Source organism: Ovis canadensis, chromosome 2 (genome assembly GCF_042477335.2).
Source record: "Ovis canadensis isolate MfBH-ARS-UI-01 breed Bighorn chromosome 2, ARS-UI_OviCan_v2, whole genome shotgun sequence".
Taxonomy (NCBI): Eukaryota; Metazoa; Chordata; class Mammalia; order Artiodactyla; family Bovidae; genus Ovis; species Ovis canadensis.
The window spans coordinates 195,528,056-195,550,968 of record NC_091246.1 but is presented as its reverse complement, the minus strand read 5'-3'; the positions used below and the strand labels follow the sequence as shown (position 1 = coordinate 195,550,968).

Sequence of the window (22,913 nt, the reverse complement as noted above, 5' to 3'; positions counted from 1 at the left end):
ATTCCAGATGATGAAGTCTCTTTCAACCTCCCAGAAGGAGAATGCCTTTGGAAGAGTTGGTCCCCTGTAGACCTGTGCTATGCAGGTAACATAGGCATGACTCAGCTGCTTATTACTTAGGCCACTGAGATACAGATTTCTTATCGCACAGCCTAATTTAGCCCATTTAGACAATGCGGTTGACTTCATAGCTCACTTTATATGCCTACAGCACCTTGTCTCTGGCTCAACAATTATCCCACTTTCACTTTCTGTCTGTCTTCATGGTAAACCCTGAGCTCCAGAATGACATGGCTTGGTACCAGTGCATCCTCCATGCTCTCCCCAGTGCTTGGCATGGAGTAGCCTCTCAGGAAACACACAATGAATGAATGAATGAATAAAAAGTGCCCACCCTATGTTGAATATATTAATATTCTGACACTATCCCTGGCATTCCTGGATTTTTGCCCTAGAATGAGGAGTCTGGGAGTTTTGCAGCAGAATCTGTGGGGACTCATAAGTTTACTCACAGTTATGGCAGGTGGCACCTGCGTAACCTGTGTCAGTGCAGTTACAGTAGAAGGTCGTCCAGGACTGGGAGCAGCTTCCTCCGTGCTCGCAATAGTTTGGCAAGCACCTAGTGAGAGATGGAGCAAAGTCAAATTAGATAAACCAAATCAACTGAAGTAAGGGGGTGGGGGATGTCTTACAACCAACTAAATGAGTTAATGGTGAGAGTCAGTCGGCTATACTACTATACCTAAGTGAGACTTGACTATGTGAACATAAGACAACAATTTCACCACAGAGGTGGGGTCCTTTACGGGGCCTGGTTCTACTAGCCGAAGGAAGGCTCAGAGCTGATTTAGGCAATTAAATGAAGCATTTCAACATCGGGGCACATTTTCATTGACTTAAAGTTAATTTGAAATAGTCAGAATTGTAAGGTTTGTCATTTGCCATAGAATAAAATGGACAAAGATTGCAATTTTGTATTTTGGAAAGGTTTTACATTTTTAAAGGTAAGGGAAAAGGGGCAGATAATTGAGGTCATAATCCTCCTGCTTCTCTTTTGGGTGACAGATATAAATCTATTTTAAAATACTCATAAAATTTGAATAGATGCTACATGTTCAGTTAACATACAAGGAAACTCTATAATTATTAAAAGAGCCAATAACACCCTTAAAATGAGGCCTTAACTACTTGTATTGAAAATAGTATGATCATTTTGAAAAATATTTTCACTATACACTTTAAAAGCTTTCTGAAACATTCATGTAATTTGACCCAGCAATCACACTCAGATGGCTCTTTCTTAAGGATGTATTTAAAACTATAAAAACTATATGTTCTAATTGTCATTACTCACAATGATGTTATGATGTATCCCTGTACTTTTCCTACATAAGATTTCTTAGGAAAGTTGTCATAATTAATATTAACAGGCTATCAAAAAGTCACTACAAATGAAATTAGCAGAAGGATTATAACAGACTGGGACTAAATTAAGTAAAAATTCAAGATATGAAGCACAGCCACAGTGAAATAAAACATAGACTTTATATTGAAAAAATAACTAGAAGGATAAATGTTAAGTGCCATTTGGTTAATGGGAGTGAAGGCAACATTCATTCCTTCTGGACAAAGACTCAGCTCAGCCATTTGTACATGTTGTCTGTAGGTAATTCTCTTCAACTCTTACATGTATATTTTAAATTCTCTACACTGCAGCCACTGTTGCTATTAAAAAATAACCAACACGTTTTCAACATGCGTAATAAACAAAATTAAAAGTAAAAGCCATGATAAATGCTGAAATGTTTGAAAACAATCTTTATGGGAAGAGTAAAGTCTCACGAATTTCACCAGGGACAGGACACAAATAATGAAATTACAGAAATGGTATAATACAACAGAAGGACTCATTATGGAGCGTCTAAGAATGTGGGGCAAGAAAAATTAAGATGACTTACCCTAAATGTCCTATGTAAGTACAAAAATTTCCAGCAATGATTATTTCAAAGCCCAAAAACTAATATCACTGACTATGTTCAGACATATTATTAGAAATTTTCTGCTCACTACAGGAGACACACAATTGTGCCAATAGGGCTTATGTTTGGGAAAAGCTTATTGATAACTCCATAGTATCCAGCCATGGCTTGGAAACAAGGAAAAAATGGGAGGGAATGGGATGCAATAATTTTGCTCTAGAACATGATCACAAAATCCAACCAATCAACAAATAAACCAAAAAAAACGGGCCCTTGCCTACTCCAAACTCACCCCTCCCTCTGGGTCCCATATACCCAGGTAGCTGGAAAAGAAAAGACAGTCTTGTTACTCAAGACTGGCACATGTTTCTGCCCCCAACTCCACTAACCTTGTGCTGTGGGGAATTTAAACTTGAAGCATCAATGTTTTTATGAACAAAATCCAAGCAAGAGCCTCTGCGTCTGGTTGTGCCCTGATGGAGGGCCTGAGAAGGCCTCCCTGCCTCCACAAAGTTTCTTTTGCATCCCAGAGCCTCCTCATTTCTGAACAATGCTGCTCTGCAGGGTGATTTTCTCTAGATCCGTCCCTTCGAAAAAGCTCAAATTCTTACATGACATCTCTACAGCTGCTCCAACCCAGCCCATCCTACTCCACTCCCCTAATCACACACACATACACACACACACACACACTCACACATAGAGTCAGCTTCTGTGAATGACAAATAATGGTATTACTGTTCCTCTCCCTCTGCCAACAAAAAGTTAATTGCTTTAAAGATGGAAAGCTGAGCAAAGCCAGGTCAGTAGATATTTATCCTATAGTTCTTGTTTTGGCACCAAGAAAGTTTAGATCAGCCCCTTTTTTGATGATTGAAGCTAAAAGGAAAAAACTCAGAAGTTCTCACTGGCCATGTTTTCAGCCATGAGAAGAAAGCTTATCTGCAGTGAAAGAAAGAGAGAGAAAAAATGCTGCGTTTCAGAATGCAGAAGAAAAGAGAGGAGAGCATCCGGACAATGGTCATTAGTATATCCCTGCTGTTTCAAAGATTAGGCCAAATCCCTGACCTTTCCGAGGGCCTGGCTGCTTTAATCTAGCTTTGATTCTGTGAGACAACCCAAGATCTTTCTAGGAAAACCCCGATTTTAGTCAGGCTTCCTTAAGTTGGGACTTTCACATTTCCAACAACAACCTTAACTTTTTATAAAACCACATCCTATAAATACCAACAGAAATAGAAACACATTTTTCCTTGTAATTTTACACTTTAAATATTTTCAAAACTCAAGATTGCCAGGCTATCCTGCGTACGTAGAGAGAGAGATCTTATGGAAAACTAAGAACAACCTGGTTACTTTGAACATATGTAAAAAGCCTCACACAGACTTTGTGTTTCGTGTGTGTGTGTGTGAGTGTGTGCAGATGTGTATGCTCAGTCATGCCTCACTCTTTGCAACCCCACGGACTATAGCTCATCAGACTCCTCTGTCCATGGAATTTTCCAGGCAAGAATACTGGAGTTGGTTGCCATTTCCTTCTCCCGGGGATCTTTCCCACCCAGGGATCAAACCCACATCTCCTACTGCTGGTGGAGGTTCTTTACTCCTGTACCACATGAGAAGCCCCAGAGACTGCATATTGCAGCATTAATAAACTCAATTTACCGACAAATATGTAGGCTAGAAATGCATTTGCTTATGATCACTCAAAATTGATGCGTTTCTGAGAGAGAAAGGAAAAAATCTAATACTCCTAGAACAAGCAAGAAAATGAATGAATAGTTACAGGGCTGCCTTTGAGCTTGGTTCATTTTGGTTCAACACACACTGTAATTAGAAAAACTCATTTGTAAAGTAGACATGCAAAATAAAAGATGTATAACCCCAATTTGCTTATTTAAAAAGGGCAGTTTTAGGAGTATAATTTCCTTGTTCTTTAATCAGTTCATTTTAACTGGTGTTTTGTTTCTTTTTCTCTCTACTTGTCATACACTGAGCACTTAAGACATGAACCCAGAAAGAGGTCAATGTGGAACTACAGATGTGAAAAGAACTCATTAAATATGAGGACAGTTACAATCTTAGATGGTAGGTGCTGAATTCAAATTGCTGAGAGATAATCATTCTGAATAGCCATGTTCTAAAATCTTAATGATATTTCATATATAGCTGAATCAGATGGATGTTGCCTTCCTGTAGTGTTCTATGTGTAACACAGCTTTCAGCATAAACACAACTGTTGATGTCATACTCTTTAGAAGTCCAAAGAAGCATCAAGATGTGTGCCAGCAAAGACTTGGAGGGCAAGACAGATGCATCAGAAGCTGTGTGCCTCTTTATAGGAGAAAGTTGTACCCAATATGAAGGGGGTTGAATGAAAGAGTTGATGGAAAGGCACAAAAGAGTTAGAAATATAAGAAGGAAAACACAATTTAACAGGGACAAAAGTTATATATGAGTTTTATATAAGAATGCATATTTTCCACCCAAATCAAAACTTCCTCCAAAAGAGAAGGATCGTTGCTAGTTGGGGCTGGAAACAAGGCAGATAAGAGATAAAGTTGGAGGAAGTGTTCATCCATAACGGCCCATGGACCTCATTAATGGTCCCATCCAGCCTTCAGTGGTATATGGTTCTGGCTTCACTGTTGGACAGTGTGCTTTCTTGTTCACAGTGAGAAATGAAGGGGAAAAAAAGGTCTCCTTAATGATGCACAGCAGGGGAAATAAACTGCTTCAAAGAAGAGCATGTTTTACAGAATATTGAGAGATTGATCTACTTGAAGACGAGAGTCCTGTTTCAAGCATCCTGGCAAGCATATTTTCTGCAAAACACACTTCCTCCCCATTGGCATTGTGAAGAACAAAGGGTCCTCTGCCATTTTCCTTGAGAAAGATCACAGTGATTCTCTCCCTAACTTAGCTTACCCTGAAGCCAGGTACAGCTTTCTAGCTGGAGCAGATCACATCTCAGGGAAAGCATTAGGAAAGCAATGGGATTCAACATAGTTTCAGAAAAAGCAGTCAGTGTGCTTGCAGTTTAGAAAGTTTCACAGAATCAATATAAACTATTGGTTTCCCTTAAATAAAAATCAGATTACTGAGAATAATCATAGCAAATCTCTTGATTTTCCATGCCAAATTTATATTTTGAGTTTAGTCTTTAGTAACTTCCAATTTTTTATTTTGAGTTTTGTCTTCTCTTGTGAATTCCAGACCTGTAAATCCAGCTGTCTGCTTCATAGTTCCACTTGAGTGTCCATCAGATGTTTCAAACTGCATGTCCAAACCTGAATTTCTGATCTCTTACCTTGCTTTCTGACCTCAACTTCACTACCCACATTCTTTACTACCTGAGGAGGGCAACTCCACACTTACCATTGTTCAGACTTGCAAGCCCCACCTGCCTCCCACTTCCTTCATAGCCCACATCTCAGGGACAAGCACATATCTCTGACTCTGCTTTAAGACTCTATCCTGCATCTGACTACTTCTCATCACCTTCTGCTACCACTCTGGTCTGAGTCAACAGCATCTATAAACATCTGTGTTTATTAGCCAACTGGTCTACCAGCTCCATCTGTGCTCCACTCAGCACATTCCCAATACAAGAGCAAGAGAGACAGTATTAACATCTAAGGAAGATAGTATTGAAACCCTTCATGGGCTTTTTGTTTCTATCAAGATAAAAGCAACATTCTTAAATGACCATTTCCTGCTGATCTGTACTTCCATCACTTCTCCAAATTCATTCCTAATCTTTTCCCTTTTCTACATCTACCCCAACCACGCTGTCATCTTTGTTGTCCCTAAAGTACACAAAGCATCCTGCTTTGTCAGCGCCTTTGCACTGACGTTCTCTTTGCCCAAAATGCTCTCCCTCACATGTCCAGATCAACCACGATTCACCTCCTTCTTGTCTCTGTTTAAAAGGCACCTTCTCAAAGAAGTCCACAACAGTCACGCTATTTAAATTTGCATGATCCTGCAGTCCCACTGCTGGGCATTTATCTGAAGAAAATTTTAATTCAAAAAGATACATCCACTGCTAGTCACTAAAAAAAGATTCTTTGCAGCACTATTTACAATAGACAAGAGGTGGAAGCAACTTAAATGTCCATTGAGTAATGAATGGATACAGAAGATGTTATGTATGTACATACAATGGAGTATTACTCAGCAGTAAAAAAAGAATGAAATAATATCACTTGCAACAACATGGATGAACCTGGAGATTATAATACTAAGTGAAGTAAGCCAGATAGAGAAAGACAAATATCATATAATATTGCTTATATGTAGAATATTAAAGAGGATACAAAGGAACTTGTTTGCAAAGTATAAATTAACCCACAGATATAGAACACAAACTTATGGTGACTAAAGTGCAAAGGGGGGAATAAATTAAGAATTTGGTATTAACATATGCACACCACTATGTATAGCATAATTACACAACCAGGACCTATGCATAACACGAGGAATACCACTCAGTATTTTGTAATAGCCTATAAAGGAAAAGAGTCTTAAAAAATGAATATCAGTCAGTCAGTCAGTTCAGTCACTCAGTCATGTCTGACTGTTTGCAACCCCATGAATTGCAGCACGCCAGGCCTCCCTGTCTACCACCAATTGCCGGAGTTCACTCAGACTCACGTCCATCGAGTCATTGATGCCATCCAGCCATCTCTTCCTCTGTTGTCCCCTTCTCCTCCTGCCCCCAATCCCTTCCAGCATCAAAGTCTTTTCCAATGAGTCAACTCTTCACATGAGGTGGCCAAAGTACTGGAGTTGCAGCTTTAGCATCATTCCTTCCAAAGAAATCCCAGGGTTGATCTCCTTCAGAATGGACTGGTTGGATCTCCTTGTAGTCCAAGGGACTCTCAAGAGTCTTCTCCAACACCACAGTTCAAAAGCATCAATTCTTCGGTGCTCAGCCTTCTTCACAGTCCAACTCTCACATCCATACATGACTACTGGAAAACCATAGCCTTGACTAGACGGACCTTAGTTGGCAAAATAATGTCTCTGCTTTTGAATATGCTATCTAGGTTGGTCATAACTGAATATAGACATATGTATAACTGAATCACTTTGCTATACACCTGAAGCTAACACAACATTGTAAATCAACTATACTTTAAGTTTATAAAAGTAAAATAAAATAAAGTTGCAACTCTCCTCCTCTCTGCAACACTAATTCCTTTTTGCAGTCATTCTCCTTTTTCATTCTTAGCACTTCTTAACTTCTAATTCAATATGAACTCTGCTTATTCATTACTCTTATGATTTGTTACTTGTGTACTTCACTGGTGATGAGTACTTCACTGATGATGTGTACTTCCCTATGGCTCAGACAGTAAAGAATCTACCTGCAATGCAGGAGACCCAGGTTTGATCCCTGGGTCAGAAAGATCCCTGGAGAAGGAAATGGCAACCCACTCCAGTATTCTCCCCCTGGAGAATCCCACTGAGAGAGGAGCCTGGCAGGCTACAGTCCATGGGGTCACAAAGAGTCAGACACTATCAGTGCTTTGTTACCTGCCTTCCCACAAAGGAATGTAACTTCCATAAAAGCATCGGTTATTGTCTATTTTGTTCACTGAGTACTTGATGTAGTAAACAGAATAGCACCCAATAAGTGGCTGTTGACTGAATGAATCAACATATAGTCTAGGGGTGCAACAGCCAGCTAAAGCTTTCTATATTTATCTCAACCTGTCCAGTTAATCATAGACCCTGTGACCTTTACTGTTAACTTCCTGACACTGAGCAGCACAATAAGAGCTGTCTGGAGTAGAGGGGAGACAAAGAGCTGCACCTTTTCTTTTTTTTCAAATGGTGAAGAAATATTGAGACACGTAAAGGGAGCCTTCTGTGCAGCCATAGGCAAGAAACAATTTAGAGGCAGAAGAGAGAAACAACGTACACAAGGGAAGAGGTAAGATGGACACCATGAGTGGGATCCTTTTTGGTGGCCTTCAAGGATGCAAGTAAATTTTGCAATTCCTTTTTATTACTTGTATTTTGGAGTCCTGACAGCTCTATATCTGAAGCAGTTACTCAGATAATTTTCTGCAAATTGGTCGGAAGCATATGCTTTTTAAATGATGTGAAATGATGCAACTTAATGTTCCTTTGGGGGCTTCCCAGGTGGTGGTAGTGGTAAAGAACCCACCTGCCAAAGCAGGAGATCTAAGAGATGAGGGTTTGATCCCAGGTCCGGGAAGATCCCCTGGAGAAGGGAATGGCTACCCACTTTGGTATTCTTGCCTGGAGAATTCCATGGACAGAGGAGTCTGGCAAGTTACAGTCCATTAAGTTGTAAGAGTTGGACAAAACTGAGTGACTAACACACACAGTATTCCTTTGAGGGCATATCTGGCGTTCTTGATAAATCTGAGTATAATCTTTGATACACTTCATTGAGATTAAAAAGTCTACTTTGGAAATTCAATTTCCCTGTCTAGCTTTTGTTATCTTTAACCATATATTTTTTGAAGTGCAATGATCTTTAACCACTTTGTGACTAACCTAAGAAGGTTCAACCAAACATTTTTGGTTAGTCTACAAAATATTTTCACCAAGGGGCAATGTGGATTTGGCTTTCCTGAAGTCTTTCCCCTTGCCAATAAGCTTGAAAGGAAACTTCAATTTAAGCTTATAATCATATCTGAGATGCAGCTGTAAGGTATATTTTTCTCTGTTTTATAGACAAAGAAAGTGAGACAAGTCCAAATAACTTGTCTACGTGTGAAGGGATGGAACCATACCACTTGTCACTTAAGCCTGTATTCTCAAGCCCTGTGCAGTCTTCCCATCATCAAATGCCATGTGATCCATCTCCTTAAAGTGAACTTGAAGCATGATCTTAGCATATTAATTCTGAGAGGGAAGGGAAAGGGGCTTCACATAATTTCCCATTGATCCTAGAAACTAGTTAGCAAACTTGGAACTGTCAGTTTAAAGTACTTAAAAGATATTTTGGGAACTTTCCTGGTGGTCAAGCAGTTCAGGATCTGCACCACTCCTGCAGGAGATATGGGTTCGATCTCATCAGAGAACTAAGATCCTGCATGCCATGTTGCCAACAAGAAAAGAAAATTTCTTGAACTGAATAAAAATGAAAATACAACATATCAATTTTATTTTTTAATATAAATGTATTTATTTTAATTGGAGGCTAATTACTTTACAATATTGTATTGGTTTTTCCATACATCAACATGAATCTGCCACAGTTATACACTATTTTTGGTGGGAGAAGAGGTATAGATGGCCATGGGAAAATCAAGCATATGTTCATTATATAATTAGCACAATGATATATAATTTAATCTATAAATCTCATATAGTGGTAAAGGGTTGGAAAATAAGGTTTTGATTCTGTTTCACTCTTTATTACTAATCTGTTAAATCTTTGAAATAATAGGTAAGAAGACATCCTCTGTCCCTGCTCTGCTCCTGTTTTTATTTTTATTTTTCAGATAATGAAAACTTTTTCTATATTTTCTATGTCTATCTGAGTTAATGCAATTGCTTCCAGACTTTGCCTGCTTTATGAAGAAGGAGCTTATAAGTTATTAATTCAAGCCAGACAAAGCCTTTTAGCCTATTCAAAAATTCAAAATCGTACCCTTTTTATTTAACATAAATTTAAGAACTAAATAATCACAGTTGGTAAAGAACCTGCCGGCCAAAGCAGGAGATACAAAAGACATGGGTTCAGTCCCTGAGTTGGGATGATTCCCTGGAGTAGGAAATGGCAACACACTCCAGTATTCTTGCCTGGAAAATTCCATGGACAGAGGAGCCTGGCAGGCTACAGTGCATGGGGTCGCAGAGAGTCGGACACAACTGAGTATGAATGTACTAAAATCTTACAAATATAGAAAAAATTCAGACTCATCAAAGTCTTAAATAAAATAAAAAATTCAAGATTCATCTTTTGTCTTTATATATAAGAGTATGGGCTTCAGAGTCAGCCTACTAGCAATCCTATGGAGCCCTTGATTGAACGTAGGGGCCAGGGTATCTCAGAAGCATCAACAACAAGGATCATGCATGCATCTTCATCACTTAGCATAAGCGCCTACTGTAGACATAAAATTTCTAAACTTCGATGTTTGTGATCTCAGTTTCAACAAAAAGATAATCAAAACCTCAGTATTTATATTCTGGGGTGAAGAAGGAATGTGATACTGAGAGAAAATAAAAAAATGATCCCAACACTGATCTTGGTCAGAAACTTCTACATGATTCCTCTTTCCGGGAAGAAACTGACACATTTGACTTTGAAAAGAATCTTAAACATATTTATAGTGGATTTTAATAAGATTAAGAGCAATGTCAGTCTATTGTCACCCTTAAGAGGAACCTTAACTAAGACCTTGAACAGTCTTGCATCAAGTCAAGGAGTTTCATAACATGTCTAACAAGGAATATTTAATTCTTCCTTTTTCATAAAATAGGGCCTGCCAAGAGTTGGGTATTTGAACTGATGTGTTTTTTTTTCCTCTTGTAGCAAGATTAAATTAAAACTTTGAAAAGATTTTGTTAATAATTATTTGGTATTTGTAATTTTTAAGAGAATTCAGCCTTTCTTCTTTCTTTCTTTTTCTTTTCTTTTTTTTTTTTTTTTTTGCTTAGAAAAACACACATACCATGCTAGTAAAGTAATGCTCAAAATTCTCCAAGCCAGGCTTCAGCAATACATGAATCATGAACTTCCTGATGTTCAAGTTGTTTTTAGAAAAGGCAGAGGAACCAGAGATCAAATTGCCAACATCTGCTAGATCATAGAAAAAGCAAGAGAGTTCCAGAAAAACATCTATTTCTGCTTTATTGACTATGCCAAAGCCTTTGACTGTGTGGATCACAATAATCTGTGGAAAATTCTGAAAGAGATGGGAATACCAGGCCACCTGACCTGCCTCTTGAGAAATCTGTATGCAGGCCAGGAAGCAACAGTTAGAACTGGACATGGAACAACAGACTGGTTCCAAATAGGAAAAGGAGTACGTCAAGGCTGTATATTGTCACCCTGCTTATTTAACTTCTCTGCAGAGTACATCATGAGAAACGCTGGACTGGAAGAAACACAAGGTGGAATCAAGATTGCAGGGAGAAATCTCAGTAACATCAGATATGCAGATGACACCACCCTTATGGCAGAAAGTGAAGAGGAACTAAAAAGCCTCTTGATGAAAGTGAAAGAGGAGAGTGAAAAAGTTGGCTTAAAGCTCAACATTCAGAAAACGAAGATCATGGCATCCGGTCCCATCACTTCAGGGGAAATAGATGGGGAAACAGTGTCAGACTTTATTTTCTGGGGTTCCAAAATCACTGCAGGTGGTGACTCCAGACATGAAATTAAAAGACGTTTACTCCCTGGAAGAAAAGTTATGACCAACCTAGATAGCATATTCAAAAGCAGAGACATTACTTTGCAAACTAAGGTCGGTCTAGTCAAGGCTATAAGTTTTTCCAGTGGTCATGTATGGATGTGAGAGTTGGACTGTGAAGAAGGCTGAGCGCCAAAGAACTGATGCTTTTGAACTGTGGTGTTGGCGAAGACTCTTGACAGTCCCTTGGACTGCAAGTCCATTTGAAGGAGATCAGCCCTGGGATTTCTTTGGAAGGAATGATGCTAAAGCTGCAACTCCAGTACTTTGGCCACCTCATGTGAAGAGTTGACTCATTGGAAAAGACTTTGATGCTGGAAGGGATTGGGGGCAGGAGGAGAAGGGGACGACAGAGGATGAGATGGCTGGATGGCATAACTGACTCGATGGATGTGAGTCTGAGTAAACTCGGGGAGTTGGTGATGGACAGCTCAGAGGCCTGGCGTGCTGCAATTCATGGAGTCTCAAAGAGTCGGATACGACTGAGCAACTGAACTGAATTGAATTTAGAGTTTAAAAGATTTTAAATAAGTGTAACTGATTTAGACGTTAAAATTTTTCCTTATTAAAACATCTCAGATAACTTAAATTCATCAAAGTTAAATGTTCATGTTTCTGGATATTTAACTTTGAAACATATTTGGTATTCTTTTTTAATGTCGTAACTTGGAAAGTAAATAAAACATAAATGCAGTTTATAATATTTGAAAGTATTTAAATAACTAACCCATGAATGGCATTAAGCAGTATTCAAACTCCTTTAGACCTGATTACTAATACCTGCTAGACTATACATAGAATAAAATTTTATAAGCTGAATTTAAAAAATTAAAGAACAGAATTTTGAATCTGTAACTTTGAGAAATTGAATATCAATCTTTGAAACCAAACTAAATCTTGTGAACCATCTGACCTGTATACAAAACTCATCGTTTGTGAGCATCACAATGCCTTCATCAGCAGCTGTATTGACTTCCATTCAGATCTTAGAGTCCCTCTTCACCCTGCTCTTCCATCAGGCTCTGCACAATGCCTGGAGCATCTCCGAGGGTGGCTTCCATTTGCTGAGCCTGAAGCATAAATTCTGTCTCTAATCCCCCTGCTTCCGTGTCTTGTTTTGTCACTTTAGTATTTTTTGGTGAAAATAACACATTTTAGGTTCAATCTGCAAGACAAACTTTCCTCCCAAATGCTTAACCTCCCCTAAAGTACATTTAAATGAATCTGCTTCTGTAAAACCAGCCAACCATGCATTTTATTTTTTCTTAATGTACTAGTGGTAGAAGAAGAGCATTACTTTCTTTTACTTGCATTTTTTAAAATATTAGAGGGTCATTCATTTTGTATTTTGCTTATATTTTCAGGATATTTCTTCTCATTTTATATGTTACCCGTACATAGCCTTGGTCAGTCTTTCCCTGTTATGTTCCTTGCTGTTCATGTAATGTGCAAGGACCATTGCTATTAATATAGTGGCATTTCCAGACCTTAAATTATATATTGCTTCAACCTACCAACTCTATTTCTTGGAATAATGTCCCAGAAATTATTTTTTACATGCACAAAGATATATGTAAAATTATTGTTAACAATTAGCAAAAAGGAACTAAAGAGTCTCTTGATGAAGGTGAAAGAGGAGAGTAAAAAAGCTGGCTTAAAACTCAACATTTAAAAATTAAGATCATGTCATCCAGTCCCATCACATCATGGCAAATAGATGGGGGAAAATTGGAAACAGTGACAGATTTTATTTTCTTGGGATCCAAAATCACTGCAGATGGTGACTGCAGCCATGAAATAAAAAGACCCTTGCTGATTTGAAGAAAAGGTATGACAAACCTAGACAGCATATTAAAAAGCAGAGACATCACTTTGCTGATGAAGGTGCATATATTCAAAGCTATGGTTTTTCCAGTAGTCATGTACAGATGAGAGAGTTGGACTGTAAAGAAGGCTAAGCACAGAAGAATTGATTCAAACTGGGATGTTGGAGAAGACTCTTGAGAGTCTCCTGGACAGCAAGGAGATCAAATCATTGAATCCTAAAGGAAATGAACCCTGAGTGTTCATTGGAAGGACTGATGCTGAAGCTGAAACTCCAATACTTTGGCCATCTGATGTGAAGAGCCGACTCATTGGGAAAAAACCTCATGCTGGGAAAGATTGAAGGCAGCAGAAGAAGGGGACAACAGAGGATGAAATGGTTGTATGGCATCACCAATTCAATGGATATGAGTTTGAGCAAGCTCTGGGAAATAGTGAAGGACAGGGAAACCTGGCATGCTGGAGTCCATGGGGTCACAAAGAGTCAGACATGACTAAGCAACTGAATAAAAACAGCAACAACTCCATTGTTTTGGGAATGTTTACATAAACGACAGTACATCCACACTAGGCATGCTATGAAGGATTTAAATATGCATCTCTATATGTAAGTATATTAGAAAGTTTGTCATGCATAATATAGTATGAAGTACAAAACAAGACATTGCAGGGTAACTTGTATAGTGTCTGCTATGATTATACTTGTTGTTGTTGTATAGAGGAAAAAATAAAAACCTCTGGAAGGAAATAGACAAAGTTAAAAATTTTTAATAGTGATTAATTGTGGGAATTAAGGTACCATCTCACTCTTTATATATCTCTGGGAGTGATCAAGCTTTATACAATGAAACTAGAGAAACATATGGCTGGGCTGCTATTCATATTTTATTTTGCTATTAGATAAGAGAAAAGAGAAACTCATTCTACTTGGAAAATGGTCACTAGGAAGAAGCAGTTAAGCTTTCCCAACTCACAGTCTTAGTCCAGGGGTGCCACTCTGCTGGACTAGAGAAAATATCTACGTGAAAGTTTTCTTATATACATAAAGCTACAGAAGTTCAAGTAGGTTCCAGCTAACCAACTTGTGCACAACAGGCATTCACAACCGTGTCTTAATAGATCATTCTCCACTTCCTTTATTCAATTCTGGAAATAAAATTCAGTGGGTGAATGAATCCTTTGCTCCTTTGGAACAAAGCCCATCTGGTAATACACTCCTAATGATCACCATTCATTATGATCCTCTATCAATCTATGAATATTTTAAATCACTTGTAAAAATTTAAAGAAAATGGTCTTTGTATAAGAAAATAAGCCCAATGGTTAGCTGTATATGCTGAATGTTTGCCTTTCTACTGCAGTTATTTAGATATATGTAATGTTTAGAAACAGGAGTGCTGCCTTAAAGAATTTCCCAACTTGAATGACTCTAAAGAAAATTCCTGTTAAAAGATAAGTTGATGTAAAATATAACTTAGTATATTTTTATAAACACCTATAGAAATATTTTTCTCACTATTAAATTTCTCTCTTCTCCATTTCCCATAATAGACTGAAATGAGTAGAACATCCATCGACAGGCCTCTGAAACTCCCAAATGGTCAGATAAACGGTTATCTATAAATGAGTCTGAATGTATTTATGCTCCATGGAGTTACTTTCCTTTTTAAGAATTCTCATCCATCCTTTATCAGTTGAAGGTCAGTTTCAATTTCTATACGCTTTCCTTAGAGACAAAGGAAAAAAAAACATTTCAATAGTCCTCAAAATGCAAGCTGACTAATGTAAGCCTTTTAATGAAGCTCATACATTAAAAATCAGCTAGGTTGCCTTCTTTCCTTTGTCTGTTTGCTTTAATTAGCAACCAACTGCATTGATCTTGTTTTGGTCAGATAGCTTTTCTGAAAGCTTTTGAAACCTATTTCTGTGCCTCTCCATTTTAACAATTACCATAATCCCATTTTACCCCCACAGTTGGATTTTCGTTATAATTGAATTTTGTTGTAATTACAGCAGATGCAGACATTAAGGAATTAAGAGAATAGAAAGGAAAATGTCAGAAGTCAGTTTTCTAAATTTTCCATGGTCTAGTTCACAGCAGGGAGTTAATTGCCAATGGTTTCTGAAAAAGATCCCTAGATAATGGACAAAGCAATGATGGTCAAATAAGTTTGCAATGCACATCAGTGATCCCAGGAGTACTGCTGATCAAGACAGCCAGGCACACTACACTTCTCCTTGCACTAGACTTTGATTACCAATGAATAGAAAAATGGGAAGGACCTCCCTTTACTCTCCTGTAAACCTCAAGCTTTTGACCAAGAGAGGCTCAGTTCAGTTCAGTTGAGTTCAGTCACTCAGTCGTGTCCGACTCTTTGCAACCCCATGAGTCACAGCACGCCAGGCCTCCCTGTCCATCACCAACTCTTGGAGTTCACTCAAACTCATGTCCATCGAGTTGGTGATGCCATCCAGCCATCTCATCCTCTGTCGTCCCCTTATCTTCCTGCCCCCAATCCCTCCCAGCATCAGGGTCTTTTCCAATGAGTCAACTCTTCACATGAGGTGGCCAAAATATTGGAGTTTCAGCTTCAGCATCAGTCCTTCCAATGAACACCCAGGACTGATCTCCTTTAGGATGAAATGGTTGGCTCTCCTTGCAGTCCAAGGGACTCTCAAGAGTCTTCAGCACCACAGTTCAAAAGCATCAATTCTTTGGTGCTCAGCTCAGCTGTCCTCAAAACCCGTTCTTCAAAGACAGCACATTCCAAACCAGAAAGAATTTACCAGTGAGCCATTCCAATACTTGTTATTATGAGAAGCATACAGAGGCCAGGAATCTAACAGCAAATAATTGTTACCTGGTTACCTTAGAAGCAAAGATACATACTCCCTTTCTCCAAGTAACAAAGTAATATTTTTTTTTTAATTCACATGGAAGAAAACTTCTTATTTGCCTGATGTGTGTCATTTTAACTAAAGAACATGGAATCAAATTTCTCTAATCAATCCATTTGTCTCCATAGCATAGAAGAAGTATGTCCTTGAAATGGAAACAGCACACTATTTACAGATGGGCTCTGCCTTTCATGGGATTGAGAAATCTGCTTTGGTTTTTCTACCTCATTACCACTTAGGTAAAAGGTTTTGTGTGCCTTGCAGGAGAATGATTTTGTTTAACATCATTTAGAGGGCACCTCAATCATTATGTTCTGTCTATACATAAAATGCAAACAGTAGAGCTCTCCATTTTACTAAAATTGTTTTATTCTTAAATTATAGGACATCATTCAAATCCCAATATGAATGGAAACAATGTTATCATTTGTTTAAGGGCTTCTTAAAATTTATTTAAAATATAAACTCTGATATAGTAGGTCTGGTGTAGAACCTAAGCTTCTGTATTTATAATGAGTTCCCTAGAGATGCCAAGGCTGCTGATCTTCACACTGCTGCGAATAACACAGCTCTAAACCTGCCTCTTGAGAAATCTGTATGCAGGTCAGGAAGCAACAGTTAGAACTGGACATGGAACAACAGACTGGTTCCAAATAGGAAAAGGAGTACGTCAAGGCTGTATATTGTCACCCTACTTATTTAACGTATATGCAGAGTACATCATGAGAAACGCTGGACTGGAAGAAGCACAAGCTGGAATCAAGATTGCCGGGAGAAATATCAATAACCTCAGATATGCAGAGGCCACCACCCTTATGGCAGAAAGTGAAGAGGAACTAAAAAGCCTCTTGATGAAAGTGAAAGAGGAGAGTGAAAAAGTTGACTTAAAGCTCAACATTCAGAAAACGAAGATCATGGCATCCGGTCCCATCACTTCATGGGAAATAGATGGGGAAACAGTGGAAACATAGTCAGACTTTATTTTTTTAGGCTCCAAAATCACTGCAGATGGTGATTGCAGCCATGAAATTAGAAGACGCTTACTCCTTGGAAGAAAAGTTACGACCAACCTAGATAGTATATTCAAAAGCAGAGACATTACTTTGCCGACTGAGGTCCGTCTAGTCAAGGCTATGGCTTTTCCTGTGGTCATGTATGGATGTGAGAGTTGGACTGTGAAGAAGGCTGAGCGGCGAAGAACTGATGCTTTTGAACTGTGGTGTTGGAGAAGAGTCTTGAGAGTCGCTTGGACTGCAAGGAGATCCAACCAGTCCATTCTGAAGGAGATCAACCCTGGGATTTCCTTGGAAGGAATGATGCTAAAGCTGAAACTCAGTACTTTGGCCACCTCATGCGAAGAGTTGACTCATTGGAAAAGACTCTGATGCTGGGAGGGATTAGGGGCAGGAGGAGAAGGGGACGGCCGAGGATGAGATGGCTGGATGGCATCACTGACTCGATGAATGTGAGTCTGAGTGAACTCTGGGAGATAATAATGAACAGGGAGGCCTGGCGTGCTGCGATTCATGGGGCCGTAAAGAGTCGGATACGACTGAGTGACTGAACTGAAATTAAATTCCTCAGAAGAACTAAAGAGCATCTTGAAGAAAGTGAAAAGGAGAGTGAAAAAGTTGGCTTAAAGTGCAACATTCAGAAAACTAAGATCATGGCATCTGGTCCCATCACTTCATGGCAAATAGATGAAGAAACAGTGGAAACAGTGGCTGACTTTATTTTTCTGGGTTCCAAAATCATGGCAGATGGTGATTGCAGCCATGAAATTGAAAAACACTTACTCCTTGGAAGGAAAGTTATGACCAACCTAGACAGCATATTAAAAAGCAGAGACATTACTTTGTCAACAAAGTCCGTCTAGTCAAGGCTATTGTTTTTCCAGTGGTCATGTATAGATGTGAGAGTTGGACTATAAAGAAAGCTGAGCACCAAAGAATTTATTTTTTTGAACTGTGATGTTGGAGAAGACTCTTAAGAGTCCCTTGGACTTCAAGGAGATCCAACCAGTCCATCCTAAATGAGACCAGTCCTTGGTGTTCATTGGAGGGACTTATGTTGCAGCTGAAACTCTAATACTTTGGCCATCTGATGCGAAGAGCCGACTCATCTGAAAAGACCCTGATCCTGGGAAAGATTGAGGACAGGAAGAGAAGGGAACGACAGAGGATGAGATGGTTGGATGGCATCACTGACTCGATGGACATGTGTTTGGGTGGACTCTAGGACTTGGTTATGGACAGGGAGGCCTGGCTTGCTGCAGTTCATGGGGTTGCGGGGAGTTGGACACAACTGAGCAACTGAACTGAACTGAAATTCCTCAGGGAGATTGTGAGGGACAGGGAGAGGCCTGGCATGATGCCGTCCATAGGGTGGTAAAGAGTTGGACATGACTGGGTGAATAACAACAGCCCCTTGTTTTAGATAACCATCCTGCAAAGATGATTCAGGGTGTGGCAAATGGTCGTCGCCACCACACATCCTTTTATTTTGTAAATTTAACCTTTTTTAAAATTTTATACTAAAATATTACACCTTTCCAATATGTCATGTATCAGATTTTAACACACTGCACAAGCAATATGCTAGTTTTGGTACCAGGTTAATCCTGGAGACTTTACTGTGAATCATCTGCTTCCCCTGTGTGATCACGAGACTAAGGCTATGCTAGTGTTACTGGGCTTCCCTGGTGGCTAAATGGTAAAGAATCCACCTGGCAATGCAGGAGACATGGGTTCAATCGCTGGTGTGGAAAGATTTCATATGCTGTGGAACAACTAAGCCTGTCACCACAACTACTGAAGCCCCTGTTCCACAACAAGAGAATCCACTGCAATGAGAATCCCATGCACGGCAGCTAGAGAGTAGCCCCTGATCTCTGCAACAAGAGAAAAGCCTATGATGCAACAAAGACCCAGCACAGCCAAAAATATAAGTAAATAAGTAAATTTTAAAAAAATATTATCCTACTGTTATCGACGGAGAAGGATGTGGCACTGCACCAGCCAAATCTCTTCCAGTCTGCACAGACCCATGCACACTATTCAGCCACCCCAGTGGCTGAGGGGGCGGTACACTGCTACACTTAACACTCATTAAAATCCACTTTAACCCAACCACGCCCAGGAACATTTACTTGTCACCTGCTTTTTCCCTGAGTAATAATCGAGCAAGAACAAGTGAATAGATGAATGTGACATCGAAATAACTCCATATCATAGTAGGGATGAAAAATCTAATGCCATATTAGATCTGTTCCTGTTGCCTGTGCATAGTCAGGCTGGCTCTGCACCTTTTGTAAAAGAATGTTGCCTATAGCCTGAAATAACACATGACTGCTTATTGTCAAGTCTCTGATCTTTAAGAGTCCATTCATACAGAGATTAAAAAGTTACAGAATAGAGAATAACACCATCTTGATGGAAGTTTACAGGAACATTGTAATCTGATCTATGTGGACAGCTGCAAGAACAAAGGATTCCAACACCAAGAATTTTGCAATAACTAATCATACCCGATGCTGGGAGGGATTAGGGGCAGGAGGAGAAGGGGACGACAGAGCATGAGATGACTAGATGGCATCACTGACTCAATGGATGTGAGTCTGTGTGAACTCCAGGAGTTGGTGATGGACAGGGAGGCCTGGCGTGCTGTGATTCATGGGGTCGCAAAGAGTCAGACACGACTGAGTGACTGAACTGAACTGAACTGAACCTTGCCTTTAAAAGTGCTTCACTGAAACCGCTCAGTGAGTTTGGGCTTTGGGGTGCACCGGCTGCCCAACTCCTCCTATGGCCTTGCAATAAACATTTCTATGCTTCACATTACAGTATTTTGGTTTGTTTTTCCCTGTGTGTAAGGCACACAAACTTCCATTTGGTGACAATACTATAGAAAGTAATGACACTGACTAGACATTTACCTGACTTATGTATTTGTAAGGAATACACATATTTCTCAAATAAACATATTTCTCAAATTTGAAATAAAAGGGTACACCTACTCTTAACACTTCTGGATAAGTCTTAAAGAAAAACACCTGCTGTTACAAGCAAGGTGTTCAAAACTTGTATCAATTGGCAACTACTTTCTTGTGTGAATCAAGGTTTTCTAAATATTTAACAACCAAAACAAAAACGCCACGTAAAAAGAGTGCCGAGGATAACATCGGACTAACATCTATGACTCTTGGGTCTAAGTGTTCCTATGTTTTCATAGACCAAGTTTAGAAATATTTAACTTGATACTCAAATATTGTTTTCATATGTTATAAGTAGCCTTACAATTTTACTTGGTGGAGTAAAAGGATTTCACTGTCAGAAAAAAGAAAGGAAAAAAGCACTCATATAATACATGCAAGAAGGACACAGGTTTTAATTGGGTTCATCAATCACCACTCAGGTTTTGTCATCCAGTCTCCTTCAAGGCTATATTTTCCAGTGGAGACTAGTACTGTCCAAGAGAGCCCTCAAGGCTGTGGTCATTGCCATGGCCTCCAGATCCCAAGAATAGTGTTACCAGACATGACACAAGTATGGCCTGCATTATCCAGGATGCTAAGCCATGCAGACATGTTTATAAGGTCTTCCTTTTTCTGCTCTAAAAGTCATCTAATTCATAATAGGGCTTCCTCGGTGGCTCAGATGGTAAAGCATCTGCCTGCAATGTAGGAGACCTGGGTTTGATCCCTGGGTCGGGAAGATCCCCTGGAGAAGGAAATGGCAACCCACTCCAGTACGCTTGCCTGGAAAACTCCATGGACAGAGGAGCCTTGTAGGCTACAGTCCATGGGGCCACAAAGAGTCGGACATGACTGAGAAACTTCACTTCACAATTCATAATGCCTATCAATATGGAAAAGGGTTTTGAGTTCCAGGAATCCTGGATACATACCGAATACCTACATGAAACAAGGCATTCAAATTACTCTACAGAAAAATAAGCAAAAGATGAGAATAACCACTTTATAAAAAAGGAAAGCATTAATATACTTATGAAACTTAACCTCCTCAGTGGCTAAAGAAATGCCAAGTAAAATAAGAATGACTTTGCAAACAAACAAACAAACAAATAAAAGTATTCAATCCAACGAAACTTGAGTTGATGTTTGAGAACCAGAGACTTAGGAAGTCCATGTGCTCTCATTCCTGAGCATAGAGACTTCACTGTAATGGACTGAGGATTTTTCTGGGATTATCCTCCTGTGTCCTAGTTAAGTTCTAGTGTGGATTCCTCCACAGAGGTGAGAGGGTGCCCTCAAATAACCCATACTTCAGATTAGAGAGACCTAAGTTAAAATCTCAGTTGAGCAACTTTCGTGCTGGCTTAATGCTTGAAATTATTTATGACTCTGAGTTTTAATTTCCTCTTTAATCAAATCAAGACTAAAACAATCTTAAATCATTCAGAGAAGGAAATAAGTTCTTGTAGGATGTGAACAAGTATGAATTCATTATTATTTCCATGTACACTTGCAGGTGGTTTCTGACACAGATCCAGACTGTTCTTTACTTTTCTCTTTTTGCAGCAGATACTTTTTCCCCAGTTCATGGAGAGAGAGCTTTGGTCTGAATATTGCTTAACTCAGTTTGCTACTCATCCTGTCTGTGCAAAGCTGGCATTTCCATTCTCTTGTTAACCTCAGGAGCTGCTAAGAAATGTCACACTTCATCTTTGCTCATATAAGTTTCAACCGTGTCCTGGCCATTTAGCAACAAACCTGGCTTCTTTGAGAGAAATGAGCAGCCACCACTCTGCTTTGAGTTTGGATTTGCCTCCAGGGCTTGAGAAGTAAAGCAGCAGAGACCTGAACCACACTTTGTGACCACGCACTTCCTCACAATAAAACCACTGATGGCCAACTCACTGAGGTCCAAAGTTGAAGCTCTTGATTTCGACTACAGCCACTCTTCATTGGCCGCTGATTTTGTGTCTGTTCTAGGAATAGGCTCTGAATTCAATTTGAGCTAAAATTCTACGACATTCATACATGATGATTTCAGAACCAACAACAACAGCAAAAAATGCGAAATCCTTCTTTCCAAAATGATATTCTTTTCCTTTTCAACTTGTTTAGATGTTTTTACTGTTAGACTTAAAAGTGTGGAAAATGTCTTCTGTCTTATACTAATGAGAATAGCAGTTAGGAATATTCAAAATCCAAAGTTAAAAATCTATGCCACAGTACAACACTTAAGTATTCATCAATTGAATTTTTATCCAGTTGGACTAAATGACATATTGACATTCAGTCTAAGATGACTGAGGCCACCTCTCATTATTGTGTTTCATTTTTCCCTGCATGGCTAAGAAAAAAGTTGGAAGTCACTTTACTTTCACTCCCTCCTCCTGCTATGGCAGAGACCACCACACATCCACTATAATCTTTCTCTGCAGAACCTGAACGCTGCCTCGGAATCACTTGGAATACTGTCCGAAGTATTAACCTTGGTACCATCATGGAGGGTACCAAAACTACAGCCTATTCTCCATCTCCAGGGTTTTAGGAAACAAATTCGACATTGTGTTTGTTCCCTTTTCTTCATAAATTTTCTCTGAAAACTTTATACATATGAAATAGCTTTAATCTGAGTACCTTTTAAAAAAAAAACATTTTTTTTAAAATTGAAGTATACTTGATTTACAATGTTGTCTTAGTTTTAGATGTGCAGCAATCTAAATAGTTGTTGTTCTTGTTCAGTCGCTCAGCCATGCCCAATTCTTTGGGACCCCATGGACTGCAGCATGCAGGCTTCCCTGCCCTTCACCATCTCCTGGAGCTTGCTCAAACTCATGT

The 22,913-nt window shown here is 39.2% G+C and overlaps 1 protein-coding gene across 2 annotated transcripts in view; it reads right to left on the bottom strand.

Moving 5' to 3' along the window:
• CNTNAP5 (contactin associated protein family member 5) overlaps nucleotides 1-22,913 on the bottom strand; it is a 1,084,456-nt gene that overhangs the window by 424,191 nt on the left and 637,352 nt on the right. For both annotated transcript variants that reach the window (XM_069579468.1, XM_069579469.1), the window contains exon 11: nucleotides 513-619. In XM_069579468.1, the coding sequence (XP_069435569.1) occupies nucleotides 513-619 (107 nt within the window). The remainder of the gene's footprint in view (nucleotides 1-512; nucleotides 620-22,913) is intronic.